The sequence below is a fragment of the Equus quagga genome, chromosome 2, assembly GCF_021613505.1.
Source record: "Equus quagga isolate Etosha38 chromosome 2, UCLA_HA_Equagga_1.0, whole genome shotgun sequence".
Classification (NCBI taxonomy): Eukaryota; Metazoa; Chordata; class Mammalia; order Perissodactyla; family Equidae; genus Equus; species Equus quagga.
This window is the reverse complement of record NC_060268.1, coordinates 89,180,708-89,194,843: the sequence shown is the minus strand read 5'-3', so window position 1 is coordinate 89,194,843 and position 14,136 is coordinate 89,180,708. Positions and strand designations below refer to the sequence as shown.

General features: G+C 44.7%; 1 protein-coding gene across 1 annotated transcript in view; it reads right to left on the bottom strand.

Annotated features, from left to right (window-relative positions):
* AGBL1 (AGBL carboxypeptidase 1) overlaps positions 1-12,991 on the bottom strand; it is a 737,428-nt gene extending 724,437 nt beyond the window's left edge. The window contains exon 1 of the mRNA XM_046654855.1: positions 12,786-12,991. Within this exon, the coding sequence (XP_046510811.1) occupies positions 12,786-12,836 (51 nt within the window). The 5' untranslated portion in view covers positions 12,837-12,991. The remainder of the gene's footprint in view (positions 1-12,785) is intronic.
* Positions 12,992-14,136: the final 1,145 nt, after the last annotated feature.

The following is a 14,136-nucleotide window of genomic DNA, read 5'->3' as shown; positions in this document are numbered from 1 at the left end:
GCTCATCGTGACTTCTAGGAAGCAGCTCTTCAGGTCTCAGCTCAAAGGCAAAGAGTAGTTTGCCAGGGTCCCCATTCCTGGCAAGTCCTGTACTCCAACTCTTGTTTTCCTAGATGTGCGAGGCCACAGAGTACACAACTCAATCTTTCCAGCCACACCTTCCAAAACAGTAAATGCCTTCAGGGCAGAAGTGCCAAGCTCTGCTCACCTCCCGGGGTTTCCCAACTCTCCTGACTTCAGCCCATTAAATGTTCATTATCTCATTAGAACATTGATGCTTATTAGAAAAAGCATTTATATTTTATCCATATTTTTAATTGTCTCCAGTGCAAGGGTTGGTCTGAATTATCTAACCTATCTCTTACTCATGGAAAGTTGGAGATTGATTGAGACTCCCCTTCTTCCAAAAATGCACCAGGCATGTTGTTATCTCTTCCTTAATAATAATATGTTATAGTTATTTGTTCATATGTCAACCCAAGCAACCACACAGCATAGATTCTTATTCAAACTCTAAGCAAATCTTCTGAGATTTAAGTACCTATGTATGCTTATCTAGAGAGAGGGTCTGCAACTTGCAGGAGATTCTCAAACGTATATCTCTTTCCTCTTCATACAATGAGATGTGGGAGGGAAAGGACCATGTTCTATTTATTTTGAGGTTCCCAATGCCCAATAAAAGTTTGTTGAATAGATAGCGAACAACTATGTTTATAACAAAGCAAAGCGTAGATGGTTTAAGAGACAGATACAAATGCCTGGGTGCTACTTCAAAGGCGGGAGAAATATCATCTATTATCAGAAAAGGCTTTTTTTGGAAACTAACATTTCAGTTGAGCCGTCAAAGGTACTTATGATTTTTACAAGCATAGATCAAGTATGAAAGATGTTCAAGACAAAGTTGGGATGTGGAGATGAAAATATTGTGCCTGGTTCAGAGACATGAGGGATGTACATCAATTGGACAGAACTGTGGGGTTTTCCTGAAACAATTAGAACTTGCCTCTACTATTCTGACCTTAAAGAGCTCCATGCCATGAAACAAAACCTAAGGAAAGACCTCGAGAAAGTGAAACCTTTTGGTACGGCTTATTACTCTGAAATTGTTGTCAAAAGTTTGCACTTGCATTTATCTGGGGGAAATGTCTTTATATTCCAATGGCATCAAAAAGGGATCTGTGACACCCTGCTCCTTGGGAGAGAAAAAATAATTAAAAGATGAAGAATAATTGCCTCTTAGGTAAAAAAAAAAAAAAAAAAAAGACCACATGTAAATTAACATAGGTGTACAGGCACAGCTGAACATATCACAGCTGCTGAGTCTTCAGATCTTTCCCGAAACTTGGAGTAATGATCATAATGTGTTCTCAGTCAGTCATGACAGAATAGAATCGTTCCTGGAACAAACGGGGACAGGTGCGACTGCAGAAAGCTGGATCTATTTATTCTTGACATTGATCAATAACTTTTGGAAGAATTTCAGTAGGAAAGGGTCTGGCTGATAAGATTCTGAGAACCTTGCCACCCACTAGCTAGTACAGCATCTGGTACAAGGGAGCTATTCGATAAGTGAATGAACCATAAGAAGAGAGTCACAATATACCAAGGAAACAGACGATGTTGCTAGGCAAATCTGCTAGCACCAAAGTCTGAGAACCATCAAGACATAGAGGATGCTGGGCCACCCGATTTAAGTCAAACAGAAAGTCCATGGCAGAGTCCAAAATCAAATCGGCCTCCTGAAGCCCAGCCAAGAAACCAATATATGTTCATTTTAAACAAACATTTATGTCAAATGTAAAACTTCCACATGTTATCAAGCAGAGCTCTGCTGAAGCCTACAGCGCTGGGATCTTCCAGTAAAAGAAATTTTAAGGATATAAATTTGTTAACTACTGCCACATACTGGTGAAGTGTGGTATGGCAGAGAAGCTCTACAAAAGCAGCAAGGCTTAAGAAAAAAGAGAATGATATGGAGTTAAATTTAACATCATTAGGTGTAAGGTTTAGATCATGGGAAAAAATGTCTTGTGCCAAAAATAATCCATGAAATGAAAGTTTGATAAAGTTGACCATGAAAATGTAACATATGTAACATCAAAAAATAAAAATAAAAAACATAAAGTCAAATTCGATCGAAACACTAGAAGAAAATGTACTTCAATTTATTTAAATCATAGTACATCCATATACTAAACTACTGTATAGTACCACAAAAGATTGAGCTGAATCTATATGTGCTGGCCTGAAAGGTGTTCAATTCCACTGACATGTAGGAAAAGCAAACTGAATAATAGTGTGCTAAAATGATATAGACATAGGCATAGTGATATAGTTACAGAAGTACAGATATTGGTATATGTATATAAACATCTTAAAGAATATACAGCAGGGGGCTGGCCCCATGGCCAAGTGGCCAAAGTTCCACGCCCCCCACTTCAGCAGCCCAGGTTCGCAGGTTCGGATCCCAGGCACAGATCTACCCCACTCATCAGCCATGCTGTGGAGGCATCCCACATACAAAAAACAGAGGAGAATTGGCACAGATGTTAGCTCAGGGAGAATCTTCCTCAAGCAAAAAAAAAAAAAAAGAGGGAGACTGGCAACAGGTGTTAGCTCAGGGTGAATCCTCCTAGCTGAAAAGAAAAAAAAAAAGAACATATAGCAGATGCTTACTTGGTTGTCTTAGGGAGTAGGATATGATGTGGGATTTTTACTCCCTATGTTTTATATCTACATATTAATTAAATTTTTGTAATAATCAGTTCATATTACTTTTTTAATCAGAAAAAAAATGGTTAGTGGTGAAAAGGACAGGTAAAAGGAAAACAGATGCTGTAGCCTGATGAGTAATAGTAATCTAGAGTCAGACTGTGTCTGAGTTCAAGTCCCAACTCTGCTACTTAAAGGTTGTGTGACCTTGAGCAAGACCCTCATGTTCCTTATCTGTAAAATGAGGATGATAGTTATACCTACCTCACAGGATCATTGTGAGGATTACATGAGGCAATACGTGGAAAATGGTTAGAATTTTTCCTGACGCATAGTAAGTGCTCAACAAATGTGAGTGGCTCGTGGCAAAAACACTCCTTGAATTTTAATACCTATTTTCAAAGAATGCCCATTTGGGTAGTGTCATCATCTTAGCCTCTTCCTCAGTCTAAAATTTTAACTGTCATTTGGAGAATTTCTTTTCTTTAGGACATGTAATATATATTTTATGATATGTGATATAAACCAACATATGTGAGGACATATAAAATATATTTTATGATTTAATAATGAAAGTCAAGGAGAAAATGGGATTTGCATATAGCCTCTTCCTAATCTAGCTATTGTGAAAAGGAAAAGCTATCTGTACTGTCATAGGGGTCTCTTGGATTAATTCAGATCTTAAGAAGGCTGGGATAAGGATGCCTAGGGATCAGAAACGTAGGGCCTGGAGCGGTACTGGTTGGTGGGAGGTGGGATTCCAAGATTAGAGATGTTAACACACATTGAGGTGGTTTTTTTTTTTTAGAAGTGTAGGGGGAGAATTCATTACTGACCGTTTATTACAGAAGCTGCCTTCTCTCTAAGTTCCCTAGGGAAAGTCCCATCAGATACCCCGACTATGAAATCTGACCCTGACTTTCATCTGAAGCCCAGGGCTAAAGCTGTCATCACCATCTGGCCTCCTGATCAGAAGCAGAATGGCTCTCTTGAGCCTGGAGGAAGAACCTTTTTCGAAACCAGCATGCCTGTCATTTATATTCCTTCTCCCAATCAAGAAAGGACCAGAAGTCGTGTCAACTCAAGGCCTCTGGACAGGTTGAAGAGTCATCAGTTAGTGGAATTTACCAAGCAGAGGAATGACCCTAGGTCTTCAACAGGACTAACCTTGCATCCGCTCAGATCAGAATAGCTTCAACATGCCAGAGGTCAGTTTCCAGAGCAGAAGAAATTCAACCCTCACGGACCAGCAGTGATTTAACATGGCATCATTCTGTAACCACTGTTTCCCAAATGTGTTCCATGGATTCCTAACATCTTGTGAGACACTAGTACGGTTTTGCCATAAAAATTATCTCATCTCCAAGATGGTTGGAAATGCTATGTATTATATCCCCAGCTTAATAATTTACCATGCACATTCATTTTATTATTCAAGTAACAAATACTGAGTACTTACTATGTCCTAGGCAGTGCTTTAGGTAGTAGGGATAAGGAATGAACAAGACAGACGGGATTCCTACCCTAGTGGAAGAAGGGAGAGAGGACACAAGCCAGTATCAGGGAATGGTAAGCTCTATGCAGAGAGTCAAACTAGAGAGGTGGACCCTAGAGTGACTGGGTAGTTAATTGGGCTGTCAGAGAAATCCTCTCTTCGTAAAAGACATTTAAACTGAGAACCAAAAGACATAAATGTTTGAAAAGATTTGAAAAGATTGATGATCTTTCAGCAAAGAAGTGTAGTCAATTTGTTTATCCTGATATGTCCGATCCATCTGTCATTAAGATTCTTCTTGAGTGGAACCCACTGCCATCTCAGGGAACACTAATGTTCTGGGGAACCCAGTTTGAGAAGTGCTAGTTTGACCACGTCTTGCGTTGGTAGTGTTGTTGGACACAGACAATATCTGCAGAACAGTCTACCTGTTACCTATTTACCTATTACACTGCAGAACAGTCTACCTGTTACCTATTTACCTATTACACTGGTAAATGTTGCTGAGATGATCGGAAAGCCCAGCCGCAGAGGGCTGATGACTCAAGCTGTCTCCGCCGATACCTAGAAGAGTGGAGGCGGTGGCAACAGAAATGACTCAGGAGGTAACATTCTGAACTGTGCATTTCAGGTTCTGCAAGACCTTCCCCCGGAGGAACTCTGACACCCAGAGCATCATTTGATCTGCTGCCTTTGCAAGGAGGGCAGCCTGGGGGTTGAGGAAGACAACCACAGCGGGTGAGGGGAGTTCCTGCTCAGCAGTTTGCAGCAGCAACAGGCCCCGTTGCTCCATCACTCTCTCTCCATCCCAACTCCCACCCTTACACCAGACTTGTGCCCAAAGGCCTCCAGGCCAGGAGTCAGCAAACTACTACCCGCCAGCCCAATCCAGCCCATTGCCAGTGTTATTGGAACGTAGCCAAGCCCACTTATTTGCATACTACCTACAGCTATATTGGCAGAGTTGTGGTAGAGATCCCATGGCTCACAGAGCCTACAAAGTTTGCTATCCAGCCCTTAGAGTTTGCCAACCCCTGCGTGAGGCACCTGTTCTCTGCCCTCTTGGCCAGTCCTCCCAGCCTTGGGGGGACAGCTGCTGTCCTCCCCAGATGTGCCAAGTGGGGGGGGGTCCCCATTTTCCCCAGCAGACACCTACCATCTGGCATAATCTGTTCAGAATCTTCTCAATGCCCCTCCTTTTCCTCGGTGAGTTAATACACCTGGCGAAAGCGTGTCCACTGGTGTCAGATTCCCTCCGCTCAGATCCCAGCTATGCCACTTACTCACTTCGTGACCGTGGGAAATTTGTTAACCCTTCCAATCTTCCATTTTAGAGCTTTAAAATGATGATGATAGTACTACCTGTCTCATAGAGCTGTTCCAAGGATCAAACAAGACGATGCATGTGAAGGGCTGTGCACAACTCCTGACTGGCGGCAACTGTTTAACAAATCTTGTTATTATTTGAACTATTACTATGAAAGGCACCAAGTAGGGAGAACTGTACACACAAAACATGAATCTGACAAAGCTCCTCCATGCACAGCATCTCAAGCCACTTTCAATTAATGAATATGGGTTAAGCAAGTTTTGGGGCAAAGGTGTGGAGCGTCCAGAACTCTCACAAACTATTGGTATTTACATGGCTAATAGGTGTTTATTTTGGAGCAACCATTTTTGAAACGTGTCATTACCTACTAAAGCTGACCATATGTGTACCCTGTGACCCTCAACTCTACTGCTAGATACATGCCCAACAGACGTGCATGCTTACATTCACAAAAACATGTACTAGAATATTCTTAGCAGCACCATCTGTTACAGCCAAAAGAAGGAAACTACCCCAAATATCATCAACTCTAGAACGGATAAATAAATCATGGTATATTCACACAATGCAATGCTCTTCAGCAGTGAGAACATGAACAATCTACAACTATACGCAGCAACATGGAGGAATCTCACAATGCTGAGCAAAAGAAGCCAGACACGCAAGAGGATTGACTGTGGGATTCTATTTCTATGCAGTACATAGCGTGCAAGACTAATCTGTGGTGTTAGAAATCAGAGTAGTGGTTACACTCGGGAGCAGTAACTGGAAGCAGGGGTGAGAGGGGTCTTCTGGGATGCTGAGAGCTTACTGTTACTTCATCCGGGTGCTGGTTACATGGATGTATTCCGTTTGCAAAAATTTACCAAAAAGAAAGAAAGGAGGGAGGGAAGCAAGAAGGGAGGAAGGAAGAGGGTTAGGAGGCAGGGAAGAGAGAAAGAAAAAATATGCATTGAGCACAGACTCTGCGCCATTCTGTTTTCTTCCATGTCCTTTGTTCTACTCATTCTTTTATTCTGAGTATCTCTGCTTTTGATCTTTCATCCTATGCATCCTTTTCTCTAATGAGAACCTGGTTTAAGAACCTGTCGTTTTGAGGGAACCACGAGGTATTCACTCAGTGACAAAGCACAGATCCCACAAACTTTCAGCTTCCTTCATTTCAGGTCTGGCAAAAGGATAGAGAGGTCATGCCCAAGAGGATCCATTTCCATGTGCCCGTCTCTGAAATATGAAGAGGCATCCAGTCTGTTTGATTCATAGCTGCCTGTCCCACACGTAAAGATACAGTAATTAGTAACCCAGACCAACTTCTCTTCCTTGGTTGCATACTCCCCAAGCTCCCAGGGCTTGAACTGGAACTATGTTTGGCTTTCGTTAACAGTGGTTCCAGTTTTAGTAACTGAGTAAATTGTGGGGTAAATGTTGCCAGGTTACAGATTTCTACAGTGGGCATGGGTCTCTCTGTTGGCCATTTGCCTCAACATGTCACCAGCAATGCCAAATTTCCAATTACGCCTCAAAGTAATGCTGGCCCTCTGTCCCTCACCCCCTGCCCTGTGGGGGTCGGTGTCCAGGCAGGCAGTCAGATCCAGAATCGGGGCTCAGGGGATGGAAATGCCAACTGCTTTCAATTCCCAAGTGAGGATGGGACGTTTCTACCCAACTCTGGTCGTTTTAATGCAGCCATGTTATCAGCTCTGCTTTGACACAAGGATATTTAATTGCTGACTCTAAATAATTGTGTTTCTTTCAGGTTATAAAAGAAAGTGGTTAAAACAGTTCTCCTGTCCCAATCCCCGAGCATCAATTCCTCCCAGCCCTTCCCCCTGGCGTAGGATTAGGGATAAGGAAAGATGCAGGGTTGAGCTAAGTGACAGGAAAGGCTGAAGGTTGAGGCTGGAGGGTGGGGGCAGTGATAGGACCAGGAACAAAAGGCAGGTCAGGGACAGGGAGGTTAGGGGGAACACATTACATTACTTGACAAGAAAAAGCAGTAATACAGTCATGTCAAATGGCCCCCATCCAAATAGCTTTATGAATGTCACCTTGTCTGAATACCCTGTAGCTCCCATCACTCATATTTAGGGGTAGGCAGCCATTAGCAAGGACATGGTTGGATCTGAAGCTTGCCATTCAAGACTCTCTAGCATTTGAGCAAACTCCCCTTTCGATCTCCTTTCTTGTCCTTCATGAACTTTGTTTTAATCAAACTCAGTACCATGGCAAGTAGTAATACTCTCCACATTTCCGGACATGGGGAAGAGCACTGGGCACCCTCCTCACCCCCTCTGCTGAAACATGACCCATGGCTTCCCTGAATCTCCAGCCAGGAGGAGTTTCTTCTCCCAACGTCCATAGACTTTTCTTTTGATGTTTACCTTTACTACGGCATTCATCACGTGAAAATGTGCTCTACAAATACTTTTTCCTCCTACCTTTTCACTTTTAACATTGCATTTTCGTGAGGGCAGGGCCTGTGTTGAATCATAATAATTGCTGCTATTTATCTACTATGGTTATCTTTTACATGCATCTTCTCTAAACTTATAATAGACCCATGAGTAGATATTATCATTCTCATTCTACAGGCATGGAAATTTCAATAAACAGAAGTTCAATAGTTTGTCCTGAATCATGTAAGTTTTGAGTGGCTGAGCCAAGATCCAAAGACTTTGCTCTTCCTAGTATCTCATCCTACCTTATAGTCTTCTGTGAATCTCTTCCAGCACATAGAAAGCTATGGATGGATGGAGGGATGGACGGAGGGATGGACAGATGGATGGATGGATATTGAAAATATCCAGTTGACCCAAATCAAAAGTGTTACCTTCCTTTATCAGGATTTATTTACCCACATACCAAATTAGGATATGAAAGATTATTTCAGCCCTAAATAAGCCTCCCTCTGTTATAGAGAATCCATATCTGCTCAACCTTCAGGTTCAGTGAGGTCAAGGTGATGCCCTCAAAACAAAGAATAAGTGAGTATTCCCTATGTCAGGTAAGCAACATAAGTGAGTGGGAAGACTTTGGAGTGACATAATCTCTTTCACATCCCTCCTCTAGGGATTTACTAGGTTTCTGTCATTGAACCTTGAGCAGCTTAACAGTCTCTTGAGGGTCAGTGTCCTCATCTAGAAGACAGAACAGCCATGTCTCCCTCACAGGTGGCAGAGAGAGCGATGTGAGGAAATGGATGTGAAAACTTGGCATAGAGTGCACCCTTAATAAATGTTCATTTTTTTTCAATCTCCAATTCCAAGGAATTTAAGAAGCTGTGAAAGCAACAAGGTCTTGAAAAACAAAACACCAGATAAAGGCTTCTCCCAACCTCCAGCTCAGCAGACACCCACATGCCACTGCACCCCCTTCATTCTCCAGTTTGACTGGCACCAAGTCATTCCTTAGACACAGACAGATGCCATTTCTTGCCAATTGTGTCCCTTTTCTATTTGGCACTTGTCCTTATGGGGCTTTTCTTTTTCTTTGCTTCTGTTGATGCTTGAAATTAAGACAGATTTCAGCTCATTTCTATGTTTGTGTTGCAGTTGAGGTAGGAGTCTCCAAAACCTGAGAAAGCTTCAAACTTCACCAAAGAGAGAAATCCTGTGATCTTCAGAATGTCTACACAGTGCTTGCTATCTAAAAGGAAAATTCTTCTCTTGATTTGTCCAAACCCCTCTGTTTACGTCCAAGGGGAAAACTCAGATTCCACTCCACCTGGCCCTATGGATGTACAATAGATGGATATTCCCACATCCTCCATGGAGAATTCTAGAAAGTAAATTTTCAAACACACATTTTGGAAACAAAACTCCCAAGTGCTATGAATGAAAACTATCAGTCATCATTCTTCCACCCATCCCCTCTTTGCAGCCCAAGGGCTGAAATCACCTGTTATCTTAGAAATAATCCTTAGAGAAACAAGTCCGAGAGGAAAAGCGAAGTTGTCGCCCCATCCAGGTTTTCTATTATCTAAGCTCAATGTTAACTGAAGACAGGAAGCTGCACATCCTGCAGCCTCATTCACAATCCATAATAGATGATGTTCCTGGAGCCCGAGTTGAGAAAAGGAATTTGCTATACACATTTTGGCAAAGATGCAGACCTGGGATTCAGTTTGAGTGGCTATAACATAAAATAATAAAGTACAAATGCAAACAGCAAAAATGTGCCCATATCACGCCTCAGAATGTGCCAAGCTGACCAAGTGATTATAGATTTTTCATGTTTCCATAAGGTACTTAATTGGCATTTTGTGGGGCGCCACTGGTAGAGGGCTCACGGCATCAGAGCTGGAGGGGAGCCTGCATCCTGCTATGCTGGCAGCTCCCCATCTTCCCCATTAGCTCAAACCACAAGGAGAGACAAGAGCAGGACAGAAGAAGGACACCATCCTTCTCTTCCAAGTATACTGGAGTCCACCCAGGAAAAAGCAGGGCAGGTTGATGAAAAGTGTAAGCAAGTGTTCCCAGCCTCTCCACTGTGTCCTCAACTGGGGACATCATAAAAACCACAGTCGTTTGAACAGCCATATATAGTTTACAAATGCTTTTCAAATGGATTCTCTTAGTCCTCCCACAAAGGGGTGAGGAACGTGTTTTTATTGTCCCTCTTGTACAGATCTACAAAAGGAGGCTCAGAGAGGTCGAGGGAACTGCCTAAGGATATACAGCTGGTAAGTGCCAGAAATGGGGTCGGATCCAGTCCTTGCTGTGTCTCACACCTGTGCTGTGGGCTGCCTCCCACTTCACCCAGGCCCTCAAGAGTCAATCTGATTTTCTGCATCAAATCCAAGGTAAGGGATAAAAGTAAGGGACTTGGAAAACGTCTGGGTAGAAATCTGACTCTCACACTTTCAGGCCAGAGATAAGGCTGTGTTTAATTTGAGGTAGGAAAAAATCACTTACCCCTTTCCCATTTGCACAGGAAAAGGTAAGAGGCAGAAAACTGATATTTTTTAATGCCCTGGTTTATTTCGTCCTTGTGCCCCACAGAGGCAGATGTGGTGATGCTCCGGGATGGGGGTTTCTTCTATCATATCCTGGGGACATTTGTCATCCTTGAGCTTGCTTTTTCTGGTCCTCTGTTCTGTTTCTCCCTTCCCTTGGCAATGTTCTGGGGAGCTCCCAAAAGACTCACAAGTGGGATTCATACCTCAGCTCACATCCTGTTCAGACATTTGTGGTCTGAGGTTTGAGAGGCGGTACAAAGCCTTCTATCACTTTTGTGCGCACGGAAAGAGGGACTGGCTTGTTCGACCTTTGGAATCCAGGTGAAAGCGTTTCAGCTAACCCCTCCTCAGAAACTCTGTGGGCTCGCCTGATTTACATCCACGGGGACTGGGAGTCCCCCCATGAAACATTCCACAGACCATGTGCTCTGGTTCCCTTTTTTTAAAGTATGTCTGTGTTGTGACTTCCACTTTCAAGACAGAAACAGGACTCATGGAGGCACTTTTTGGGGGCTGACTCAGGGCTAGGCCAGGAAGCCAAGTTAATTCTACAGCCAGATTCTGATCATCTAGAACACGCAGGGGAAGCATGTTCCGGTTATTTTAATGTTCTGGTTAATTGAGAACTAAGTAGGGTATATTGAACATAATTAAGGCTTTCTTTGATGATTGAGAATCTTGAAGTGCCCTGCAGCCATCATTCTAAATATCAGTTATAAATCCCCACTGGTGGGAATATAGGAGATTGAGTTCAACCTGAAGTGACTTCCAGGCCAACTGCAGGAAATTCATTTTTACTGAACCCCCAATACCAACATGTTATTTTCCTCTTTTCCTAGACAGCTAGCACAAGGAGAATTCCGCTTATTAGAAGCTTTCGGCGGTTTGAATCACAGCTCATCGAGGCTTCCATACAACTGTTCAGAGATTAGAAGGACGCTAAGAATGTTGGCTTGTTACACCTGATTGTCAAATCAAACAAATCTAGCCAGATAAAACATTCTTAGACTTATTTTGCAAATGTATTTTGAGGTCCGTTCCCACCGCCCACACTCCTAACCGGGATTCAATCTTGCCTTTTATGCATCGGATAGAATGAGAGAGAAGACACTACGTCAACGGGATATTGAAAGTCCTCTGTCCTTGTTCCAGTTCCCGTATTAAGTAGTTACGTGACCTTGGGGAAGCATTTCCCACTTCTAAGACTCAGTGACCTTGTCCGTACACTGGAAGGTTGGACTTGCTGGTTCTTAAACTTTTTAGGGGTACAGAGCTTCCAAAAATCAGAGGAAAACTAAGATAGTTTTGCACAGCAGGGGAAAATGAAGATAAGTGCAAAACGTTTCCATTCTAAATCAAGGGGTGGGGTCATGGACTCCCTGAAGCCCATCCTCCTGGGACACCCATCCACCAACTTCAGGTTTAAAATCCTAGAGTAGAAGAGCTCTTGAGCCCCTTTCGGCTCTGGCATTCTCAGCATCCAGTTAAGTGCAAGCATCTACCCACGTTTATAGAGCAGTGGTCTTGGCCTTACCTGCACGTTGAGACCACCTGGGAAGTTTTCACAATTCCCTCACCCAAGTTGCTCCCCAGACCAATCAAATTTGAATTTTGGCAGGTGGGTCCCAGGTGGCAGTATTTTTTTAACACTCTCCAGGTGATCCTAGTCTGCAGACAAGTTTGCAAGCCACAGCTCGAGAACAAGAATTCTCAAAATTAGGAGTGACCAGAACCACCCAGGAGGGAGGCCCCTTCCCCTGATGGTTCTGCTTCCTTCTGGCCAGATCTGGAAAGATGCAGTATGAGCAGGTGTCCTGGGCAATTCTGATGCAGACCACTCTTTGGGAACCCAGTAACATGCCCATTCAGTAGGAGAAGCCCAGAGGAGTCCTCTCCCCTGCTATTCCTTTCCTCGTGGGCAGTTCTGGTACTCCCCGCAGGTCACCTGCCTTGTTCAGGGAAAGCTTTAGCAGCTCTTCATTTGCCAGACAGACTTTTGCTCCATCCTTCCCATCTCTAGCAAACCTGGATCTTATAGTCTGAGCCTCTAATCCCACCAGGTTCAATCATTTCAGCAGAGCACTCATCAACATCGTCGTGTTTAATATTTAAACACCATAGCATCACTCAGGTCAGCCTCAAGGTGAGAGCTGCTCCTGACTCCTATGCTATTGCTGGTCAGCAAACAGGGCCACTGGTGCCAGAGGGGACTGCGGGAGCACAGCTCCAAGGCAGGCCTGGCCCACAAAGACCCAGCCCGCCAGCTTCAGCACCTCTCTACCTCTTCCTACCTGAAGCGTGCGCAGCAGGACCTGCAGCCCACTGGCTTCTTGTTCGGCCATCCCCTCCTCGCGTCCTGGGGAACCGGCTGCCTGCGGCCAGATCGGGGCTGGAGAGGCAGCGGCTGCCAAGTTGACCTCACCGCTCGCCTCGCGGGAGCCTGCTGCACGGAGGCCTCAGCTGCACATGCTGCTGAGTGTGAAGCCACCGCGTTGCAACCCTAGACCTCTGCACAGGCGCGGATGCCCCCCGACTCCCACTGTGGGGATTAGGTGAGTCCCGGCCTGGGGAGGGCTGAGCATTTGGGCGCGGGGGTGGAGAGGGCACCAGCATGAGTCACTCACCCACCTCCAGGCCCACGCAGGAGCCACCCTGGATGGCTGACAGGCATTCCCAGCTGACCTGGTCAGACTCCCTGCAGAGGCTCGCTCGGCCCTCCCCGCTTGTCCCCCCCTTCTTTATTTTGGTCTGTTGCCGGCTCCCGGGTAACAGGAGACCCAAGAGCGCTTGCACAACCGTGGCCATGCAGGGCACAGAAGCCCAGGGCCCCCTGAGGTCCCAGGCTTAGAGACTGGAGCTCTGGCTGAGAAGGAAAATAACTGTGCTGGACATTTTCTACAGACCAGGTCCCTTATATAATCTGCCAGCTTTCACAATAACCCTGTGGAGGTGGTACCATTATTCCCACCCCACCCCACCCCACCTCAGTTTTACAAATGAGAAAACTGAGGCACAGAGATGTTAAACCATAAAGACAGGTCGAAACGGGCAAGCTGGCACCGAAGCACAGGCGGTCACCGTTACACATCCTGCCTCTTGCTGCTATAAACACATTGATCAAAGTAATGGAGGCCTGAGAGGCTGCCCTGGCCCCACTTCCTCCAGACCAATGTAGCATCCAGGATCTCTTTCTACATCTTCTGCTCGGAATGTGTGAGAAGACTTGGTGGCTAACTAGCCATCTAATCCTCCTCCCCGTGTCAGCACCTAAGCGTCTCGTAGTCCTTCAGATGCTGGCTTCTCAGCTTGCTTGGGGGCATCATCTGGAAGTTTGTTAGGGCCCTCCCAGAGCTCTTGAATCAGAATCTGCATTTTCACAAGATCCCAGGGGATTCATAGCTGGGTAACAAAATCACTAGAGGATTAAAGTTTGGGAAGCCCCAATTTCGACCATATCGATCCCATTGCCAGAAACAGCCTGTGTGTTCGATGCCTGACAATTTTTGACCCTATAGCCAGGATCTAGCAAGTCTCAAAGCTTCACACAACTTTAGCGTGTGAAATTGGAGAGTGAACTCATTGAGGTTCGTGACCGACAGAGAGCACAGCTAGTCGGGAGGGCCTCGGCTCTCGGCCAACACC